The sequence below is a fragment of the Acipenser ruthenus genome, chromosome 58 (genome assembly GCF_902713425.1).
Source record: "Acipenser ruthenus chromosome 58, fAciRut3.2 maternal haplotype, whole genome shotgun sequence".
In the NCBI taxonomy this organism is placed as follows: Eukaryota; Metazoa; Chordata; class Actinopteri; order Acipenseriformes; family Acipenseridae; genus Acipenser; species Acipenser ruthenus.
The window spans coordinates 3,876,411-3,900,223 of NC_081246.1; the positions used below are offsets into that span (position 1 = coordinate 3,876,411).

Genomic DNA, 23,813 nt, shown 5'->3' on the forward strand with positions numbered 1-23,813 from the left:
TTATCTGTGTTCTAGTTTTAAATACATGCATTAATCTCCTGTTTTCATATATCACCGCATATATTAGTAGTAGTATTATTAATACATTTAACGGTACTCGTTAAATGTATTAATAATAAAAATACGCCTGTTTTCTTAATTATATTGTAAACTTCCACAGAGCTGATTCCCTATTGGTTGGGAGAACCTCAGCGCGTCCAATCACCAGAGGATTCTTCGGTTCGGAATGACCCCGCAGCCAATGGCAGGCGGGAGAGGGGGCGGGTTTGTTTTCGCTTCGGTCTCACAATATTTATCCCTGAAGGAGAGAGAGGAGGCCGGAGAGGCTGAATTAACGAGTAAGTTTTTAAATATAAATTCATTGTATTCCATTTGTTAATCGATACAGACATTTGATTAGTTGTGCTGAAAACAATTTGTTTCGTGTAATAATATTTTAAGAAAGCGGGTCATTTTTTCCGTGTACGAAAGTAATAATTGTATCTCACACACACGCAGGCCCACTTAGAGGGGAGTCCGGGGACATTTCCGCGCCGCGCTGCTCCTGGAAAAACTAAAAAAACAAAACTTAAAAAATCAATTCCGGTCAATTAATATCAAACATTTAAACATTTTTAAAAACGCGTAACCGCTCGAGCCCTCCGCGCCGCGCGGGAGCGTTTGCGTTCGCGCGCGCCGCCGCCACGTAAACAAACAAGCCGTCCTTGTTGTTTCCGGTGTGAGGCTGCGCTCCGCTCCGCTGCAGACTCGACAGTCCTGAACACTGAACCGATGCGCTTCTGTGCGAGGCTAATGTACGCGCTGTGCAAATACCAGCCATGCATTAGAAACATACAGAGAGAAACGCTGCCTGTGTGTTTATGACTCGCACTGTCAGTGCACGCCTCAGTTCTGCTATAGGAAAGCATTTTCCGCAGATTCATGCTTTAGTTTCAAGGAGCTCTGCATGATGCTGGCAGGCAGAACTGTTTAAACAAATCTAATGTGGGGGTTTACATGGGAATGGAAGTTTACACACTTTATATTCATGTTTATTGCATCTCTAGTTATGTGGGGGCTTTAAAAAGACTAATTTACAAAAATTTATTTTATAAAATCTGTCAAACTTTTCAACAATAACCTTTGCCTTGTGTGAAAGAAATGCTGTCATTTTCTAAGCAGTATTCCTGAGGATCTTATGCTTGAGGGGTTACATGTGTGGGTGCTTTTTATACATGTGTGAATATTTCTCTATTCAGAACTGTGTTTGTTTCTGTGATTTCGGTCCATCTCTCCTTCCTCCTTGTTATAGAAAATCTCCTTCATCTCACTCAGTGCAGCATATTTGTGAACATGGTAATGAATGGAGTCTGGAGTTGGTAAGGCAAGTTCATAGAATTTAACAAAAATGGTAACAGATTACATTTCATGTTTTTCAGGAAATTTGTTCGGAAGACAAAACTGGATTTTTCTTGTGAAAGAGAAGATTCAACAATGGAGCCTGTCCATATTAAAGTGGAGATTCCTGTACTAGAATCAGTCAATTTTAAAACAAGCAGCTTGCAGGGCTCTCTGTCCTGTACAGAATGTGGAAAGAGTTTCAGTCAGTTAAAAAACCTGAAACGTCACCAGCGAATCCACACTGGAGAGAAACGACATGTCTGTGCTGACTGTGGGAAGAGTTTCAGTGAGTCAAGCAACTTAAAAAGACACCATCGAATCCACACAGGAGAGAAACCGTATCTGTGTAGTAAATGTGGGAAAAGTTTCATTCAGTTAGCACATCTTAAAAAGCACCAGTTAATTCACACAGGAGAGAAGCAACATCACTGTAATGACTGTGGGAAGAGTTTCAGTCAGTCAGGCCATTTGAAGAAACACCAGCGAATTCACAGTGGAGAGAAACCGTATGTCTGTGCTGACTGTGGGAAGAGTTTTAGTCAGTTACATAACCTGAAATTTCACCAGCGAATTCACACTGGAGAGAAACCGTATGTCTGTGCTGACTGTGGGAAGAGTTTCAGACATTTACAAAACTTGAAACTTCACCAGCGAATCCACACTGGAGAGAAACCGTATGTCTGTGCTGACTGTGGGAAGGGTTTCAGTCAGCCAAGAACTCTGAGAAACCACCAGTTAATTCACACTGGAGAGAATCCACATCACTGTAATGACTGTGGGAAGAGTTTCAAATGGATATGCAGCTTGAAAAGGCACCAGCGATTCCACACAGGAGAGAATCCTTATCACTGCTCTCACTGTGGGAAGTATTTTACTGCTTCCAGTTCTCTTAAAAGACACAAATGCAAGTTGTGAAAGTTTAGTCAGAATGTGAGTGTGTGTTCATTCACCCGCACACAGAAATTCCAGTCTTTCTAAACAGCAGCTTAATATAAAAACTGTGAGAACTCTGGTGAATGTTTACAGCTGATACAGATTCATCGATATTAAACACAGTGCTCTGAAGCCGTTACATTATAAAGTACATTCTTAGTATGCAATCCATTGAATATACAGACGCCTCGGAGCGTTGTGTTATACGAGGCTAAGCCGAGTGCCTCCAACCCCTGAGAAGTCTATATATTCAACGTATACGGTGTGGGAGAAATTCATAGTTGTAATTGAATGGTCTTTGTAAAATGACATTTCAAATCTTAAACTATGAGGCTTAAGATGCTGTGATGTTAATTAAGTGTGTCTTCCCCCACCCTTCTCCCATAACATTCAAGATCTGCTTCAAAGGACTGGATATTAGTAACAGAGGGTCGTAAAGATTTGTTAATTAAGAAAGGCTGTCTGAAAGCCAGGATACAACTTTCTTCCTATAAAGGGTTAAGACGTGCGACACCTGGTGGATACGAGGTGCCATGACTTTCAACCATGAAATGAATTGTTACCATGAAACACTGAATATTTAAGTGAGTAGAAATTCTTAATTTCCTTATTCTAGAAGTTAAGAGAAAGAAACCTTTACGAGGGTATAATATTAACTTGTTTAACAAACTATCAGATTCAAACATAACAAATAAGTAATTACTGATTTAAATGGGTTTTAGAATCATTTTAATAACAAATCTGCCGGATGCAAGTTTAAGAGTTGTTTCAGTGTGTTTTCCCAATCAAATTTAAATGTTTGTTGGAAAACATGAAATAAGAATTGCGTAGCAGTTTGCTATGCATGCGGACTGCCTGAGCTACACTGGTGGTCTTTTCTGAAAATAGACTAATACTGGAGATAGCAGACTGCTAGTTCCAAAATGCAGGTACTGCTGACAATTGATGAGGGCTAGAGTCACAGATTCTGGGTCTGCAGCTTACTTTTCAAGCACTGACTGCAAGTTATTATTATTTATTTCTTAGCAGACGCCCTTATTCAGGGCGACTTATAATTGTTACAAGATATCACATTATTTTTACATACAATTACCCATTTATACAGTTGAGTGTTTACTGGAGCAATCTAGGTAAAGTACTTTGCTCAAGGGTACAGCAGCAGTGTCCCCCCATCTGGGATTGAACCCACGACCCTCCGGTCAAGAGTCCAGAGCCCTGACCACTACTCCACAGAGAGCTGGAACAAGGTATTATAAGCCTTATACAAGATATTATTAGCCATTTGCAACTTTAGAACTTAAACAGCTATTGCATAAATCAGGGGTGTCTAATATTGGTCCTGGAGGGCCGGTGCCCCTCCTGGTTTTTGTTCCAACTGTGTCCTAAACTGGACCAATTATTACCAATTATTGTTAATGAAGCAACATTTCCTTGTCATTTTATTAACTGACTGATCAGATGGTAACTTTTATCAATTTTTTTATATAATTAATAAAACTATTATCTGTGTGCTAGTTTTTCATACATGCATTAATCTCCTGGTTTCATATATCACAGCATATATTATTATTATTAATAATAATAATAATAATAATAATAATAATAATAATAATAATAATAATAATAATAATAATAGTAATAATAATAATAATAATAGTATTTAAATGCACTTGTTTTCTTGATTATACGGTAAACTGACACAGATCTGATCCCCTATTGGTTAGTTGAGCCGCAGCGTGTCCAATCAGCGGAGGACTCCTCAGTTTAGAATGACACCGCAGCCAATGGCAGGCGAGAGAAGGGGCGGGTTTGTTTTCGCTTCGGTCCCTCACAATATTTTTCCCTGAAGGAGAGAGAGGAGGCTGGAGTGGCTGAATTAACGAGTAAGTTAATTAATTTGATTCCATTTGTTAGCCGGTACAGACATTTGCATTTTTTTTAGTTGCACTGAAAACAACGTGCTTGATGTAAAGAATGTGGTCAAAAATAACAATTGTATGTCTACACACACACACAGAGACCCACATTTCTGGTCAATTCATTCGGAACATTTTGACATTTTTAAAAACAAGTAACCGCTCCAGCCCTCGGCGCTGCTCGGGACAGTTCCCCCGCATCACCGCCTCATGTTATTTCCAGGGTCAGGTTGCGCTCCGCTCCGCTTCAGACTCTACAGTGTTTGAACATGTTCTCAAATCGCGTGTTGTTTTCTCGCGCTGTTGTCTGCGTGAGTCGCGTAACAGCAGCGCGTGGGTGCGTGCCTGTAGGTTTGCGCGGACATCCGGGCAACTTGGTGCGCACGCACATAGTAACAGCATAGCAACCGCTGAAAACAAACCAAAACAGACGCGGTTTCCTTTATCGATTGAAGAGTTGCTGGCACATATATTTAACACAGTGTCGAGGAGTTGTGTGGTTGTTGGATTCCACAACCACGACGACATGAAAGACAAGCGGCTGTCATTTTTTGAACTTCCGAAGAGGCGTTTAAGTCCAGATAGAAGGGAAAAGTGGCTTTCTGCTTTACATCTGCAGCATGAAGAAGGGTCTAAATGGAGTCCACCAGACTCAAGGACCACCTGCAGCGAACATTTTATTAATGGTAACATAGTTATACTTACAGTATGAATTACAGTAATACACAATTATAACTTATACTTAAAATAATAATAATAATAATAATAATAATAATAATAATAATAATAATAGTAATAATAATAAAAATAATAATAATAATAAGCACAACATTGTAAGACATTAGTAGCGTGAAGATTAATTTTAGTAGTAAGATCATTATACATTAATTTACTCCATGCATTTTTTAGTACTCTGTACCGGTTTACCTGCATTGATGTTAGGTAGTCCACGATTAGTGGTAATCACGGTCCGTGAAACCAGACGAAATCACCCAGGGTCCTGGTTTAACAGGTACACACCCAAATAAAAAATGCGGTCAAGCACTCAGCCCAAAACAACGTTCACAAGGGGGGCAGCGCTAACCTTCTATCGCTATGCCATCCGAAGCTGGACACACTCGGGTTATCATGCAATCAGAAACACCCACAGACACGGCACACAATAAAGAGCTTTACAAATTAAAAACTGCACAACAAATGAACTCTAACAATCCCCGTGGAACAATGCTGCTGTACGCTTGAGCAAGGCGGTCTACCTTACCCACGTTGCTCCTGTAAAATTAACCCAACATATATACATATTGCATTGCAGTAGCACTAACTGTGTGGTCCAGTGAGGCTGTGTGGTCCAGTGGTTAAAGAAAAGGGCTTGTAACTAGGAGGTCCCCGGTTCAAATCTCACCTCAGCCACTGACTCATTGTGTGACCCTGAGCAAGTCACTTGACCTCCTTGTGCTCCGTCTTTCGGGTGAGACATAATTGTAAGTGACTCTGCAGCTGATGCATAGTTCACACACCCTGGTCTCTGTAAGTCGCCTTGGATAAAGGTGTCTGCTAAATAAACAAATAATAACTACAGCAGACTCAGGCAAACCAAACTTAATTTAACAGTCATTGTTCCCAGCAGGTTATCAGTTACAGTCACATTTTACTACTATTAATAATAATAATAATAATAATAATAATAATAATAATAATAATATTAACTTATGATTGTAAAGTGACCCCAGAGTTTGGATGTGCCTCCAGGATATATTAACAGTTGCTTGCACAGTTTGCATTCATCTTTTTTTTTTTTTTTTTTTGGTCGTCTGGCCATTTAAAAAAAAAATCCCAAACAGCAGAGGGGTTTTGAGACACTTCATTCAATACAGCTTACACTATACAACGCTTTGCTGTCGAGATGGAGAATAAAGAAATTTGCCTCTGGTTAACACGGGCTGGAGGGGAGACATGGTAATGAATGGAGTCTGGAGTTGATAAGGCAAGTTCATAGAATTTAAGAAAGGGATTGTAACAGATTGTATTTTTTTTTTTCTAGGAAATTTGTTCAGAAGACAAAACTGGATTATCCTTGTGAAAGAGAAGATTCAATGATGGAGCCTGTCCATATTAAAGAGGAGAGTCCTGTACTAGAATCAGTCCATGTTAAAGAGGAGAGTCCTGTACTAGAATCAGTCCATGTTAAAGAGGAGAGTCCTGTACTAGAATCAGTCCATATTAAAGAGGAGAGTCCTGCATTAGAATCAGTCCATGTTAAAGAGGAGAGTCCTGTACTAGAATCAGTCCATATTAAACAGGAGAGTCCTGTACTAGAATCAGTCCATATTAAAGAGGATAGTCCTGCATTAGAATCAGTCCATGTTAAAGAGGAGAGTCCTGTACTAGAATCAGTCCATATTAAAGAGGAGAGTTCTGCACTAGAATCAGTTCTTGTTAAAGAGGAGAGTCCTGTACTAGAATCAGTCCATGTTAAAGAGGAGAGTCCTGTACTAGAATCAGTCCATATTAAACAGGAGAGTCCTGTACTAGAATCAGTCCATATTAAAGAGGAGAGTCCTGCATTAGAATCAGTCCATGTTAAAGAGGAGAGTCCTGTACTAGAATCAGTCCATATTAAAGAGGAGATTCCTGTACTAGAATCAGTCCATGTTAAAGAGGAGAGTCCTGTACTAGAATCAGTCCATATTAAACAGGAGAGTCCTGTACTAGAATCAGTCCATATTAAAGAGGAGAGTCCTGTACTAGAATCAGTCCATATTAAAGAGGAGAGTCCTGTACTAGAATCAGTCCATATTAAACAGGAGAGTCCTGTACTAGAATCAGTCCATGTTAAAGAGGAGAGTCCTGTTCTAGAATCAGTCCATATTAAGGAGGAGAGTCCTGTAGTAGAATCAGTCCATATTAAACATCACTGTAATGACTGTGGGAAGAGTTTCAATCAGTCAAGCACATTGAAAAGACACCAGCGAATCCACACTGGAGAGAAACCATATGTCTGTGCTGACTGTGGGAAGAGTTTCAGTCAGTCCTGCTATTTGAAAAAACACCAGCGAATTCACACTGGAGAGAAACAATATGTCTGTGATGACTGTGGGAAGAGTTTCAATCAGTCAAGCACGTTGAAAAGACACCAGCGAATCCACACAGGAGAGAAACCATGTGTCTGTGCTGACTGTGGTAAGACTTTCAATCAGTCATGCTATTTGACAAAACACCGACAAATTCACACTGGAGAGAAACCTTATGTCTGTGCTGACTGTGGGAAGAGTTTCAGAGATTTACAAAGCCTGAAAATCCACCAGAGAATTCACACAGGAGAGAAACCGCATCCATGTAGTAGATGTGGGAAGAGTTTCAGTCAGTTAGGAAATCTTAAAACCCACCAGGTAATTCACACAGGAGAGAAGCCACATCGCTGTTATGACTGTGGGAAGAGTTTCAGACAGTCACGCGACTTGAAAATACACCAGCGAATCCACACTGGAGAGAAACAATATCTGTGTTGACTGTGGAAGAAGTTTCACAGATTTACGAAACCTGAAACTTCACCAGCAAATCCACACTGGAGAGAAACCACATCACTGTAATGACTGTGGGAAGAGTTTCAGATGAATAGGCAGCTTGAAAATGCACCAGCAATTCCACACAGGAGAGAAACCTTATCACTGCTCTCGCTGTGGGAAGTTTTTTCCTGCTTCCAGTTCTCTTAAAAGACACAAATACAAGTTGTGAAAGTTTAGGCAGAATGTGAGTGTGTGTTCATTCACCCGCACTCAGAAATTCCACACTGTTAAACCCTGACGTTAGAGTAAGTACATTCCTTGTATGCAATAAGGCCTGAAAGTCTGTATACGTTGAATATATGTATGCCTCAGGGCGTTGTACGATACGAGGTGAAGCCGAGTGCCTCCAACCCCTGAGAAGTCTGTATATTAAACGTATACAGTGTGGGAGAAACGTGTAGCTGTAATTGAATTAAACTATGATGTTAATTAAGTGTGTCTTCCCCCAACCTTCTCCCATAACATTCTAGATCTGCTTCAAAGGACTGGATATTAGTAACAGAGGGTCGTAAAGATTTAAATTGGTTTTAGTTTAGACTACCTGCCAGTCTGGTCTAAACAAACAGAGTTGATTCTTATCTGTTAATTAAGAAAGTCTGTCTGAAAACTAGTGTACAATTTTCTTCCTATAAAGGGTTAAGAAGTGCGACACCTGGTGGATACGAGGTGCCATGACTTTCAACCATGAAATGAATTGTTACCATGAAACATGGAACGTTTAAAGAATAGAAAATCCTAATTTCCTTATTCTTACAGTTTTGTATGTGCATAAACCTGTTTACACACTAGTTGAAATGTTTATTTTATTATAGTTCTTCATGTTTTGAAGCAGTGCTTTATATGTGGCAAGTTAGGAAATAAACCCTTTAATAATTAATTGTTCATTTAAATAACGGTTTTTCGGCTGTGCAGATGTTTGATGTAACGCTTGAATAAAACTTTTGAGTTGCATCCGATAGTTTGTCTTTCATTTTAATATTGATGTTTAAAATGTACCGTGATGATGACTAGGTACGAGTATAGCCGCGGGACTCGTGAGAGTAGCAGGGAGAGGTTTGTCATTCATTTCAATGGGAGAGAGATTATTAGGTCTCCAAACGATATCTGGAAAGTTAATACTAGAATTTAAATGAATATATTAACTCATGTGTTTGTATTATACATGACAGTGATGCAAGGTATTATTAGCGATTTGTAACTTTATAAATGAATCGGCTATTCTATAAATGAACCAGCATTTCCTTGTCATTTTATTAAGCTGGAAGCTTTTATCATTGTTTTTTTTTAATATATAGAATTAATACAACTATTATCTGTGTGCTTGTTTTAAATACATGAATTACTCTCCTATATCATCGCATATATTATTATTATTATTATTATTATTATTATTATTATTATTATTATTATTATTATTATTATTATTATTATTATTAATACACTGAGAGGTACCCGAGTATAAAAATGCGCGTGTTATTTGATTATACGGTAAATTGACATGGAACTGATCCCCTATTGGATAGGAGAGCCGCAGCTCGTCCAATCACCGGAGGTAACCTCAGTTCAGAGTGACGTCACAGCCAATAGCAGGCGGTTTGGGTTCGCTTCGATCTCTCGCAATATTTCTTTTTTTCTATCTGACGGAGAGAGGGGAGGCCGGCGTAGCTGAATTAAGGAGTGAGTTTTTAAATATACATTATTTTGATTCTGTTTATTAACCGGTACAGACACTGCATATGATTAGTTGTATTGAAAACATTTTCTTTGATGTAAAAAAATATATATTTTAAGAGTGTCCTTTTTTTCCGTGGTCGAAAATAGTAATTGTATCACACAGGCCCACCGAGAGGGCGCAGAGGCCGGCGATATTACCGCCGCCCGTTGACCCCTGGAAAAACTAAAGAACATAACAAAACAAACAAACAAAAAAGAAAGCAATTCTGGTCACTTAATACCGAACATTTTAAACATTTAAAAAAACAAAATAACAGCTCGAGCCCTCAGCCCTGCACGGGACCGTTTGCGTTCGCGCGCACCACCACATAAACAAAAGAAAATAAACCATTTTTTAAAAATATTTTGAGCGTGATATTTATTATTATTATTATTATTATTATTTCCAGGGTAAGATTGCGCTCCACTACAGACTCTGTACACTGAACCGATGCGCTTCTGTGCGAGGCTAATGTACGCGCTGTGCAAATACCAGCCATGCATTAGAAACATACAGAGAGAAACGCTGCCTGTGTGTTTATGACTCGCACTGTCAGTGCACGCCTCAGTCCTGCTCTAGGAAAGCATTTCCCACTAGTTTTTATTTGGAAGTGTGGATTTGTTGAATAAGTTGCGCTGTTCTGCTTTCCACAACCTTTCAATTAAAATGTAATGTGGTATTTTGCTGTACTAATATAACAAATTGTGGGTTATAACCACTACTCCAGCAGTGTGGAGTAGAGGTCAGGGCTCTGGACTCTTGACCGGAGGGTCGTGGGTTCAATCCCAGGTGGGGGGACACTGCTGCTGTACCCTTGAGCAAGGTACTTTACCTAGATTGCTCCAGTAAAAACCCAACTGTATAAATGGGGAATTGTATGTAAAATGAATGTGATGTATTGTAAAAATTGTAAGTCGCCCTGGATAAGAGCGTCTGCTAAGAAATAAATAATAATAATACTTTATATAAATTGTCACGTTGTACACGAATTGGCTTTCAGTGGTTATGTACCTTTTTTCTTTCAAATCACATATATTGTTTGCATGATGTATTTTAATTGCAAATGTATATTTTCCACACTATTACAGTTTTGTTACAGGATACATTAGTCTATCTTTAATGTAATCACAGTTTTGCACGTAGACTGCCCCTGTTTTCATTTACGTCCCAAATTCTGGGCCGCTTTGCCTTTCTAAGTCATGCATGCACAGTTTACCATAAACTGGATCGTGAATTAATTTAAGAGGAACCCTTCGTACACGAAGTTAAGTTAATGCATTTTCTACTCTTCCCCAGAAAACATTATTTTTTTTTATGAAGAAACAGAAATAAAATGTAAATGTTAAAAAAACGTATTTCTTTATTCCAATGAAGAAACTACATTGCACTGAAAGAGATACATGAAAATTCATTAAAGCAGTCGTTTTCCTTCATTACAGGATAATATTAAAACACATTTTTGAGAAGGAACATGGTATTCCAAAAAATCTCATTTTCTTATGTAACGTCCATCAATATATTGTAGTGTTTTGGGACAGAAATGAGACTGCAACCGTCAGTAGATGAAGGCTGTTTATTTTTACAGTAATTAAATAATCACAAAATAAAATCATAAAGTGAGGGAAAGGGAATTGGGAGTTGAAAATGAAAATTAATGATTGTAGTAGTTTTTATTTTACCCTACCCTTCCCAGTCTTTTCCCTGCACCCCCTTATATGCAACCCCTGCACGCACACACCACCGTGCAACCCCTGCACGCACACACCACCGTGCAACCCCTGCACGCGCACACCCACCGTGCAACCCCTGCACGCGCACACCCACCGTACAACCCCTGCACGCACACACCACCGTGCAACCCCTGCACGCACACACCACCGTGCAACCCCTGCACGCACACACCACCGTGCAACCCCTGCACGCACACACCACCGTGCAACCCCTGCACGCACACACCACCGTGCGACCCCTGCACGCACACACCGTGCGACCCCTGCACGCACACACCACCGTGCAACCCCTGCACGCACACACCACCGTGCAACCCCTGCACGCACACACCGTGCGACCCCTGCACGCACACACCACCGTGCAACCCCTGCACGCACACACCACCGTGCAACCCCTGCACGCACACACCACCGTGCAACCCCTGCACGCACACACCACCGTGCAACCCCTGCACGCACACACCCACCGTGCAACCCCTGCACGCACACACCACCGTGCAACCCCTGCACGCACACACCCACCGTGCAACCCCTGCACGCACACAGCACCGTGCAACCCCTGCACGCATACACCCACCGTGCAACCCCTGTATGCACACACCACCGTGCAACCCCTGCACGCACACACCACCGTGCAACCCCTGCACGCACACACCCACCGTGCAACCCCTGCACGCACACACCCACCGTGCAACCCCATGCACACGCACACACCACCGTGCAACCCCTGCGCGCACACACCACCGTGCAACCCCTGCACGCACACACCCACCGTGCAACCCCTGCACATGCACACACCACCGTGCAACCCCTGTGCGCACACACCACCGTGTAACCCCTGCACGCACACACCCACCGTGCAACCCCTGCACGCACACACCCACACCCTCTACACTATCCTGATTCTCTCATGCCTTGAAGTTTATCAGACCTCAAAATGAATGAAATGGCAGAGTTCAATATTATGAAAACGGTAGGGTAAAATAAAAACTACTACAATCATTAATTTTCAATTCCCTTTCCCTCACTTTATGATTTTATTTTGTGATTATTTAATTATTGTAAAAATAAACAGCCTTCATCTACTGACAGTTGCAGTCTCATTTCTGTCCCAAACCTCTGCAATATATTGATGGACGTTACATAAGAAAACGAGATGTCCTTTTTTTGGAATACCATGTTCCTTCTCAAAAATGTGTTTTAATATTATCCTGTAATGAAGGAAAACGACTGCTTTAATGAATTTTCATGTATCTCTTTCAGTGCAATGTAGTTTCTTCATTGGAATAAAGAAATACGTTTTTTAACATTTACATTTTATTTCTGTTTCCTCATAAAAAAAATAAGGTTTTCTGGTGCGAGTAAAAAATACATTAACTTTGATTCATGTTATTATTATTTATTTCTTAGCAGATGCCCTTATCAAGGGCAACTTACAATTGTTACAAGATATCACATTATTTCTTTACATACAATTACATTATTTTTTACACATTATTTTTACATACGATTACCCATTTATACAGTTGGGTTTTTCCTGGAGCAATCTAGGTAAAGTACCTTGCTCAAGGGTACAGCAGCAGTGTCCCCCACCTGGGATTGAACCCACGACCCTCCGGTCAAGAGTCCAGAGCCCTAACCACTACTCCACACTGCTGCCCATGTACTAAGGGCTACTCTTAAATTAATTTACAATCCAGTTTGTGGTAAACTGTGCATGCATGACTTAGAAACTCGTCTGTCAGCTGAGCAGAATATCCCAAAAACTGAGCTGAATTCAGAAAAGCAAAGCGGCCCAGAATTTGGGACGTTATCTCATTACAATCTTTACAATATTTGTTGCAGTTTCACAAATGTTCAATTTGTATTCCAAAGATCAGCCTGCTTCCAGTAGCTGTGACAGTCTTGGGTCAGTTTCTGCTCTCAGTGAGTCAGTTTCTGCTAACAATGATCAAATCTGTCAACCTTTTCAACAATAACCTTTGTCTTGTGTGAAAGAAATGCTGTCATTTTCTAAGCAGTATTCCTGAGGATCTTGTGCTTGAGTGGTTACATGTGTGGGTGCTTTTTATACATGTTTGAATATTTCTCTGTTTAGAACTGTCTTTGTTTCTGTGATTTTGGTCCATCTCTCCTTCCTCCTTGTTATAGAAAATCTCCTTCATCTCACTCAGTGCAGCACATTTGTGAACATGGTAATGAATGGAGTCTGGAGTTGGTAAGGCAAGTTCATAGAATTTAAGGAATAGATTGTAACTGATTGTATTTTATGTTGTTTTTTGTTAGGATATTAGTTCAGAAGACAATACTGGATAATCCTTGTGAAAGAGAAGATTCAACGATGGAGCCTGTCCATATTAAAGAGGAGAGTCCTGTATTAGAATCGGTCCATATTAAACAGGAGAGCCTTGTACTAGAATCAGCCCATATTAAACAGGAGAGTCCTGCACTAGAATCAGTCCATATTAAAGAGGAGAGTCCTGCACTAGAATCAGTCCATATTAAAGAGGAGAGTCCTGTACTAGAATCAGTCCATATTAAAGAGGAGAGTCCTGCACTAGAATCAGTCCATATTAAAGAGGAGAGTCCTGTACTAGAATCAGTCTGTATTAAAGAGGAGAGTCCTGTACTAGAATCAGTCCATATTAAAGAAGAGAGTCCTGTACTAGAATCAGTCCATATTAAAGAGGAGAGTCCTGTACTAGAATCAGTCTGTATTAAAGAGGAGAGTCCTGTACTAGAATCAGTCCATATTAACGACGAGAGTCATGTAATAGAATTAGTCCACATTAAAGAGGAGCTTCCTGAACTAGACCCTGTCCATGTTGAAGAGGAGGGTAACCATTTTAAAACAAGCAGCTTGCAGGGCTCTCTGTCCTGTATAGAATGTGGAAAGAGTTTCAATAGATTAGGACATCTTAAAGACCACCAGCTAATCCACACTGGAGAGAAACAACAAGTCTGTGCTGACTGTGGGAAGAGTTTCAGTCAGTTAAAAAACCTGAAAAGACACCAGCGAATTCACAGTGGAGAGAAACCGCATGTCTGTGATGACTGTGGGAAGAGTTTCAGTCAGTCTGGCAACTTGAAAAAACACCAGCGAATTCACACTGGAGAGAAACCAATTGCCTGTGCTGACTGTGGGAAGAATTTCAGAGATTTACAAAACTTGAAGCTTCACCAGCGAATCCACACTGGAGAGAAACCGTATGCCTGTGCTGACTGTGGGAAGAGTTTCAGTCAGTCGAGAACTCTAAGAAACCACCAGTTAATTCACACAGGAGAGAATCCACATCACTGCAATGACTGTGGGAAGAGTTTCAGATGGATATACAGCTTGAAAAGGCACCAGCGATTCCACACAGGAGAGAAACCACACTACTGGAGTCCAGTTCTCTTAAAAGACACAAATGCAAGTTGTGAAAGTTTAGGCAGAATGTGAGTGTGTGTTCATTCACCCGCACTCAGAAATTCCAGTCTTTTTAAACAGCAGCTTAATATAAGAACTGTGAGAACTCTGGTGAGGGAGGAATTCATATTTGTAATTGAATGGTCTTTGTAAAATGACATTTGAAATCTTAAACTATGAGGCTTAAGATGCTGTGATGTTAATTAAGTGTGTCTTCCCCCAGCCTTCTCCCATAACATTTGAGATCTTCTTCAAAGGACTGGATATTAGTAACAGAGGGTCATAAAGATTTAAATTGGTTTCAGTTCAGATTACCTGCCAGTCTGGTCTAAACAAACAGAGCTGATTCCTGTCTGTTAATTAAGAATGTCTGTCTGAAAACTAGTGTACAATTTTCTTCTTATAAAGGGTTAAGAATTGCGACACCTGGTGGATACAGTGTGGAGTAGTGCTTAAGGCTCTGGACTCTTGACCAGAGGGTCTTGGGTTCAATCCCAGGTGGGGGTCACTGCTGCTGTACCCTTGAGTAAGGTACTTTACCTAGATTGCTCCAGTAAAAACCCAACTGTATAAATGGGGAATTGTATGTAAATATAATGTGATATCTTGTAACAATTGTAAGTCGCCCTGGATAAGGGCGTCTGCTAAGAAATAAATAATAATAATACGAGGTGCCATGACTTTCAATCCAAGAAATGAATTGTTACCTGAAACATGGAACGTTTAAGTGAATAGAAATTCCTAATGTCCTTTACGAGGGTGTATGTTTAAGACTCTGTGTTTTAGATTTACTCAAACTATCAGATTGAAACGTAACAAATAAGTAATAAATGATTTCAATTGGTTTTAGAATCATTTTAATAACATCTCGTGTTTTAATGAAGTTGAAAGTAAAAATTATTCTTACATTGTTTTGCATTAATTGTATAATGTGTTTAACACGTCTGAAACTGTCATTTAGTTCGGAGAATGAAATTGATATTTTTATCCTTCTATGATCAATATAGCTAGCTGGCACAAAATGTTCTATTGTTTTGTTCTATAAATATTACGAATCCTGTTCCCTCTGTCTCTCTCCATGGAGGAGGGTCGCTCCCTGTGTTAATAACACACATTGCTTGTGTAAAAGGAAGCGTCATTCAAACTTTGTAAGCCAATGAAAGGACTGATTTCGGTCAGGGATTACAAGTGATTGGATCACCAAAGTAAACTCCTGTTTGGGCTCTATATTTAAATCAAAACATGCATGAACCCGTTCTCTTGGATTCAGACTCATCTCGCCATGAAGTAACCATTGAGCCTTCGCTTGCAATGGGGACCCATTCAAGCATCGTACGTATCTTCATCCTGAAGAAGACTCCTCGCCGCTACATCCTGCAACTCTACATGTTACAAAGAAGACAACTGCATTCCAACAAGGACCACGTCTCCAGAATAAGTGTTACGATTCAAAGACTTTGAAATTCAAGTAAAATACTGTGTTTGTGTAGAAAAATCTACATGTAAACCAGAAGTAAAAACATTGAACTCAGAGTAACACTTTGTGAGATTAAAAACACAAGCGATTCTACTCTGAACAACTGAAAGAAGAAAAGACTTTAACTGAACTGATGCTATTGTGTGCATTTGAAAACAATGTGAACGTCTGAACCATTTAAACATTGATTGAGTTTATCTACATGTTCTGAAGTAACTCTAGATTACAAGCTGCTTCCAAACTAAACTTTTATGTACACATATGGAAGCCTGCATGCTCATGAAAATATGTGTTTTAATGTTTTATTCCTGCTATTCTAGGTTCTATATTCTTTTTACTTTTGTTAGCCTTAATAAATGTAATAGTTTTTATGTGTTGAGTGCCTTTTTGCCTGTTATGAGTACTAAGTAAGCATTTATGATTGGTTTGAGATCCTGAAACTTATAATATATGAACTTTTAAAGTTAGTTTATTGATTTAGTTACTTAACTGGTTAACGTCTCGATATTGAAACTGAAAAGCATATTTTTTATAACTGAGCCTCACATTTTTTCTATTCTTTTCATAGTTATTTTGATATGGCAGGGCAGCAGTGTGGAGTAGTGGGTAGGGCTCTGGACTCTTGACCGGAGGGTCGTGGTTCAATCCCAGGTGGGGGACACTGCTGCTGTACCCTTGAGCAAGGTACTTTACCTAGATTGCTCCAGTAAAAACCCAACTGTATAAATGGGTAATTGTATGCACAAATAATGTGATATCTTGTAACAATTGTAAGTCGCCCTGGATAAGGGCGTCTGCTAAGAAATAAATAATAATATAGTTCAAAAATCGAATAATGGAATTATAAATATAATTCTATAAGAAATAAGACATTTTAAAGGACTAAAACCCTATTTTTTATATTTAAATATTAATCACGTTATGGAGGTGTAATCCTGTATATTAAGACAGTAATATTAACTAATATGTTTGTATATTACCAACATAGCAGGGGGTGGCCTAGGATATTGAGGTATTAATGATAAATATTATCATATCTTCATAAATATGCACAACAACAGGCACCCTGAAGGACCATATTGCATTTATAATTCAGGTCAAACCATGGAATTGAAAACAAAGCAGAAATAATTTTTAGGGCATTTTTTTTCTTTTATTAAATATCCTTATGCCAATAAAGGGTCCAAAAAAGTAGTCCCGGTTATGAAGCTGAACTAAACACTAAGTAAATCTGAGTAAATGTATTTAATTGAAACATTAAAGCTGCAGAGACAGGCAGACATATCCCCACAATCCTGTTCAGTTTGACGCTACAATATAATCCCCCCTTTATTGGTGTCTGTGTTAGTTTACTACATTCTAAAAAGAGTTTAGAATGCAATAAAGCCAGTAATTTAAGCAATGTTCTGCCTGCCTGGAACTAGAATGGGGAATGTAAACTAACTGGAAAGTCATCAATCTAGTTTCTGATGAACTAGTTCTGCACAGAAACCTGAACTCTGGTAGAATGTAGCAAACATTCACTCAGGAATAATATTGTAGTTTCTGTAGAAGCTCTTATCCAATTGTAGATTCAGTGGTTTCCCACGATTGATTAGACTCAAACAAAAATACTGTTAAACTGAAGTCTAGTGGAACAATGTATTAAACACGCACCCATGCAATCGTATTGACTGTGAAACTGCACACAGATTTGTTACACCGGCGCTGTGTCGTTTTCCTGCAGCCAGTACTTGCGTGGAGGCATGGCGCCATCTACTGGAAGAAGTGAAAATAGCAGGGAGATGTTTGTCTCATTTCAATGGGAGAGAGAGTATTGTCTCCAAACGGTATCTGGAGAGTTAATATTCGAATTTAAATGAATATATTAACTCATGTGTTTATATTATATACGACAGTGATGTAAAATATTATTAGCCATGTGTAACTTTATAAATGAACCGGCTATTCTATAAATGAACCAACATTTCCCTGTCATTTTATTAACTGACTGATCAGCTGGTAACTTTTATCAGTTTTTTATATAATTAATAAAACAATTGTGTGTTTTTTTTTAATACATAAATTAATCTCATGTTTTCATATATATATTACCACATATTATTATTATTATTATTATTATTATTATTATTATTATTATTATTATTATTATTATTATTATTATTATTATTATTGAGTACGCGAGTATAAAATGCGCCTGTTTTTATGATTATACGGCAAATTGCCACAGAGCTGATCCCCTATTGGTTAACATCGTGCAAACGCGTCCAATCATCGGAGAAGTCCTTGTTTCAGAATGACCTCGCAGCCAATGGCAGGCGAGAGAGGGGGCGGGTTTGTTTTCGCTTCGGTTCCTCACAATATTTTTCCCTGAAGGAGAGAGAGGAGGCTGGAGTGACTGAATTAACGAGTAAGTTTTAAAATTTAAATTAATTTTATTTAATTTATTACCCGCTACAGAGACTTACATTTGATTAGTTGTAGTGAAAACAGTTTGTTTCATGTAAAAAATTAAAGAGGGTCTTTTTTTTTTACGTGTTTGAAAATAATAATTTAATATACACACACACAGGCCCACCGAGAGGCCGGGGAGATTTACGCGGCACGCTACCCCTGGCAAATAAACAAACAAACAAATCAATAATAAATAATAAATTCTGGTAAATTAATACCGAACATTTAAACATTTTTAAAAGCTCAAGACCTGCACGTGATGGTGTAAAAATATATCTATATTTTTAAATATATATCTAATAATAATATATATATATATATATATATATATATATATATATATATAAAAAATAAATACAAATAAAATATATCTAATAATATATATATATATATATGACATTTTCAATATGTTTCTTTGAAATAGTTTGTTTATATAATAGATTACAACTGCTAAATGCAATTGAAACTGCTTCTGAACTGAACTTTTATGTACACATATGGAAGCCTGCATGCTCATGAAAATATGTGTTTTAATGTTTTATTCCTGCTATTCTAGGTTCTATATTCTTTTTACTTTTGTTAGCCTTAATAAATGTAATAGTTTTTATGTGTTGAGTGCCTTTTTGCCTGTTATGAGTACTAAGTAAGCATTTATGATTGGTTTGAGATCCTGAAACTTATAATATATGAACTTTTAAAGTTAGTTTATTGATTTAGTTACTTAACTGGTTAACGTCTCGATATTGAAACTGAAAGGCATATTTTTTATAACTGAGCCTCACATTTTTTCTATTCTTTTCATAGTTATTTTGATATAGCAGGGCAGCAGTGTGGAGTAGTGGTTAGGGTTCTGAACTCTTGACCGGAGGGTCATGGTTCAATCCCAGGTGGGGGGGGACACTGCTGCTGTACCCTTGAGCAAGGTACTTTACCTAGATTGCTCCAGTATAAAAAAACACTGTAATTATATGTAAGAATTTTTTAAAAAAAGTATTTTCTTTTTGTATGGGCTCTGTGTCAGTTTGTACATTTTTAGCTTAATTTAATGCGTGGCTGACATTGAACATCCCTGAAGCGAGAATACTAACGGTGACACAGAGGGCATTTTTCATTTATAAATTTCCTTTGTTTCTTACGACAGTGATTTCAAAGCAGAATGAAGGAAAATGAATGCAAACGAAAGCGCGACACTTTGACAAGCGTCTCGGAAACTGTACAGTGCCTCCCCCTTTTGTTGCATAAATTAGCAAGCTAAAAAAAAATCTTCGAAAAGTGAAAGGTCACCTTAAATTTGGGCCAATGTGGTTTTCAATTGGAATGGGCACAAGAACTAAGTTTTTTCAGTGCATGAGAGGAGGGCTCATTTTTAAGAAAAAAATGCACATGATCAACTTATTATTATTATTATTATTATTATTATTTATTTCTTAGCAGACACCCTTATTATTATTAGTTATTTAGCTGACACCTTTATCCAAGGCGACTTACAGAGACTAGGTTGTGTGAACTATGCATCAGCTGCATTCACTTACAATTACGTCTCACCCGAAAGACGGAGCACAAGGAGGTTAAGTGACTTGCTCAGGGTCACACAATAAGTCAGTGGCTGAGGTGGGATTTGAACCAGGGACCTCCTGGTTACAAGCCCCTTTCTTTAACCACACAGCCTCAGCCCTTATCCAGGGCGACTTACAGTCGTAAACACTAAGGTGGCGTTAGGCTTAGGGTTAGGCTTATTTTGTGTTACACACATATCAATCATCATTACCCAGTAGGCTAACTACTGCCCAGAAGTAATCTTTTCAAAAAGGTAAAAGTAAAATTGTTACCTGCGGTTTGGAGCTAATCACTGTTGTCAGTCTTCAGGATCGCTGGAGTTAACTGCCTGTGTACCTTTTAAGCTGTTGTAATGTTGTCCGATAATCCAATTCTTTGATTTGTGTGCTTTCTCCTCTCTTAATATAGACCTTGGGGTTGAAATAGTCAGTGTTGATGTGGTGCAGAGGAGGCCACATCAATGAACTGTTGCTGTTGCTTTAAGGTGCCTGTTTACCTGGGAAGAAACAAGACTGCCAGAGCCGTGCTGCAGATATCCTGCTGACAATCCCTGAAGTGAGTTTCTTATTCTTTTACTCTTCAGTCCTGATTCAGCTTCACTGCTCTGTGTTTGATTGTGTGTTTCTGGTCGTATCGGTTTATTTAATACTGAACACAAGTCTGATCTAAGCTATCAAACTTTTCAACAATAACCTTTGTCTTCTGTGAAAGAAATGCTGTCATTTTCTAAGCAGTATTCCTGAGGCTCTTCTGCTTGAGTGGTTACTGTGTGGGTGCTTTTTATACATGTTTGAATATTTCTCTGTTTAGAACTGTCTTTGTTTCTGTGATTTTTGGTCCGTCTCTCCTTCCTCCTTGTTATAGAAAATCTCCTTCATCTCACTCAGTACAGCACATTTGTGAACATGGTAATGAATGGAGTCTGGAGTTGGTAAGGCAAGTTCATAGAATTTAAGAAGGGATTGTAACTGATTGTATTTTATGTTGTTTTTTGTTAGGGTTAGTTCAGAAGACAAAACTGGATGATCCTTGTGAAAGAGAAGATTCAACGATGGAGCCTGTCCATATTAAAGAGGAGAGTCCTGTACTGGAATCAGTCCATATTAAAGAGGAGAGTCCTGTATTAGAATCAGTCCATATTAAAGAGGAGAGTCCTGTACTAGAAACAGTCCATGTTAAAGAGGAGAGTCCTGTACTAGAATCAGTCCATATTAAAGAGGAGAGTCCTGCACTAGAATCAGTCCATATTAAAGAGGAGAGTCCTGTACTAGAAACAGTCCATATTAAAGAGGAGAGTCCTGTACTAGAAACAGTCCATGTTAAAGAGGAGAGTCCTGCACTAGAATCAGTCCATATTAAAGAGGAGAGTCCTGTACTAGAATCAGTCCATATTAAAGAGGAGAGTCCTGCACTAGAATCAGTCCATATTAAAGAGGAGAGTCCTGCACTAGAATCAGTCCATATTAAAGAGGAGAGTCCTGTACTAGAAACAGTCCATATTAAAGAGGAGAGTCCTGTACTAGAATCAGTCCATATTAAAGAGGAGAGTCCTGTACTAGAAACAGTCCATGTTAAAGAGGAGAGTCCTGTACTAGAATCAGTCCATATTAAAGAGGAGAGTCCTGTACTAGAATCAGTGCATATTAAAGAGGAGCTTCCTGAACTAGACCCTGTCCATGTTAAAGAGGAGGGTAACCATTTTAAAACAAGTGGCTTGCAGGACTCTCTGTCCTGTACAGAATGTGGAAAGAGTTTCAGTCACTTAAAAAAACTGAAACTTCACCAGCGAATCCACACTGGAGAGAAACGACACATTTGTGCTGACTGTGGGAAGAGTTTCAGTCAGTCAAGCCATTTGAAAATGCATCAACTAATTCACACAGGAGAGAAACCGCATGTCTGTGCTGACTGTGGGAAGAGTTTCAGCCTGTCAGGCAATTTGAAAATGCACCAGCGAATTCACACTGGAGAGAAACCACATGTGTGTGCTGACTGTGGGAAGAGTTTCAGGAGATTAGGATCTCTGAAAGACCACCAGCTTATTCACACTGGAGAGAATCCATATGTCTGTTGTGACTGTGGGAAAAGTTTCAGCCAGTCAAGCAACTTAAAAATGCATCAGCGAATCCACAGAGGAGAGAAACCACATGTCTGTGCTGACTGTGGGAAGAGTTTCTGTCAGTCAGGCAATTTGAAAATACACCAACGAATTCACACTGGAGAGAAACCAAATGTGTGTGCTGACTGTGGGAAGAGTTTCGGGACTTTAGCAAATCTTAAAGATCACCAGCAAATTCACACTGGAGAGAAACCAAATGTGTGTTGTGACTGTGGGAAGAGTTTCAGCCTGTTAAGCAATTTGAAAATGCACCAGCGAATTCACACAGGAGAGAAACCACATGGCTGTGCTGACTGTGGGAAGAGTTTTAGGACATTGGGACATCTTAAAGACCACCAGCAAATTCACACAGGAGAGAAACCACATGTCTGTGCTGACTGTGGGAAGAGTTTTAGGACATTGGGACATCTTAAAGACCACCAGCGAATTCACACTGGAGAGAAACCACATCTCTGCTGACTAGAGCTTCATGAAATGATTATTAATGTAATCGATTAATCTATCAACTCTTGCTTCGATTAATCAATTATTTGGATAAACACCAACACATCACCAAATAGCAAGTTGAACCATTTTTAACATCCTAAACAAGAGTCCTAAACAAGTCACGCAGTGATTTCCTTTCGCTATTCACAGTGAACAATGTAAAACCAAAAATAAATGTGTGCGTTTTTAATTGGTATTTAGTCGTAAAATTGATACTTTTATTGCATTCGGTACTTACCACCTCTGGATGCTTTACATTACATTGATCAGCGTTTCAATACATACCCTTTACAGTAAAAATAAATGCTTTAATAAATATATATATATATATATATATATATATATATATATATATATATATATATATATATATATATATATATATATATATATGTGTGTGTGTTTATGTATTCACGCTGTAACTCAGTTATCATTTGTAATTATATTGAAGTGATGGTTGTTTTGACGTTAATGTACTTTTATAAGGAGGGGGTGAACAGCAGCAGACTGACTTGGTGTTTACAAACTGAACGCAGGCGTCACACATGGAACGTGGTTGTCTTAAGCATGTTTGAAGGGAGAGGGAGAGGGAGAGGGAGAGGGAGAGGGAGAGTGGGGGGGGGGGAACCTGAGCAGGAAGAGATTTTGATCCTAGTGTAAAAAATAGGAGAAAATGGGCACATGAAATAAAAGTTAATTGTCATTAAACTCGGATGCCCTGTAATATACATATGCGTGGTTAAAACTCCCTGGGGTCTTTTCACAGGGTGCGATTTTCACCCATGCAAAAAAAACAAGATTGGAAAGCCAAAATATGACATGAAAAGTTAAACAGCAGCTTAATAAAAAAAATAAACTGTTCTGAAGCCGTGACAGGATAAATAGTGTTTCGCATTTAAGGTTTATTCTAAATTTTACCAAAAAATGACTTTTTTTTTTTTACTGAATGTCGGTTTCTATGATTTCTACCCGATTTTTAGTCTATTATTCAGTTTGTTTTAGGAAATGCGCCTAGGATACAGCAGGTACGTTTATACGATGGAGGATCAACGTTCAATGTCTCAATATATTA

General features: G+C 38.8%; 3 protein-coding genes and 1 pseudogene across 6 annotated transcripts in view; all 4 read left to right on the forward strand.

Moving 5' to 3' along the window:
* LOC117967209 (gastrula zinc finger protein XlCGF7.1-like) overlaps positions 1-2,651 on the forward strand; it is a 96,011-nt gene extending 93,360 nt beyond the window's left edge. For 2 of the 3 annotated variants that reach the window (XM_059018144.1, XM_059018145.1), the window contains one exon: positions 1,419-2,651. In XM_059018144.1, the coding sequence (XP_058874127.1) occupies positions 1,474-2,295 (822 nt within the window). In that variant the 5' untranslated portion in view covers positions 1,419-1,473 and the 3' untranslated portion in view covers positions 2,296-2,651. Of the gene's footprint in view, positions 1-264; positions 339-1,418 lie in introns of those variants that run through there. The other variant, XM_059018146.1, reaches the window with a different exon arrangement.
* On the forward strand, positions 280-8,746 carry LOC131724931 (zinc finger protein 391-like; annotated as a pseudogene).
* Positions 281-23,049, forward strand: LOC131724930 (zinc finger protein 70-like). 2 transcript variants are annotated; one of them, XM_059018024.1, is made up of 3 exons: positions 281-338; positions 20,621-20,691; positions 21,135-23,049. In XM_059018024.1, the coding sequence occupies exon 3, from the start codon at positions 21,188-21,190 to the stop codon at positions 22,712-22,714; it is 1,527 nt and encodes a 508-aa protein (XP_058874007.1). In that variant the 5' UTR covers positions 281-338; positions 20,621-20,691; positions 21,135-21,187; the 3' UTR covers positions 22,715-23,049. The 2 variants fall into 2 exon arrangements, with proteins under 2 accessions (XP_058874007.1, XP_058874008.1); XM_059018025.1 differs by lacking the exon at positions 281-338 and adding an exon at positions 18,502-18,535.
* On the forward strand, positions 9,343-16,498 carry LOC117967211 (zinc finger protein 664-like). The gene is made up of 2 exons (XM_059018107.1): positions 9,343-9,472; positions 13,526-16,498. Exon 2 carries the CDS (start codon positions 13,581-13,583, stop codon positions 14,679-14,681), a length of 1,101 nt encoding a protein of 366 aa, XP_058874090.1. The 5' UTR covers positions 9,343-9,472; positions 13,526-13,580; the 3' UTR covers positions 14,682-16,498.
* Positions 23,050-23,813: the final 764 nt, after the last annotated feature.

Excerpts from the sequence above, each read along its gene's own strand:
- LOC131724930 (XM_059018024.1), top strand. The coding sequence starts at position 21,188 with ATGGAGCCTGTCCATATTAAAGAGGAGAGTCCTGTACTGGAATCAGTC.
- LOC117967211 (XM_059018107.1), top strand. The coding sequence starts at position 13,581 with ATGGAGCCTGTCCATATTAAAGAGGAGAGTCCTGTATTAGAATCGGTC.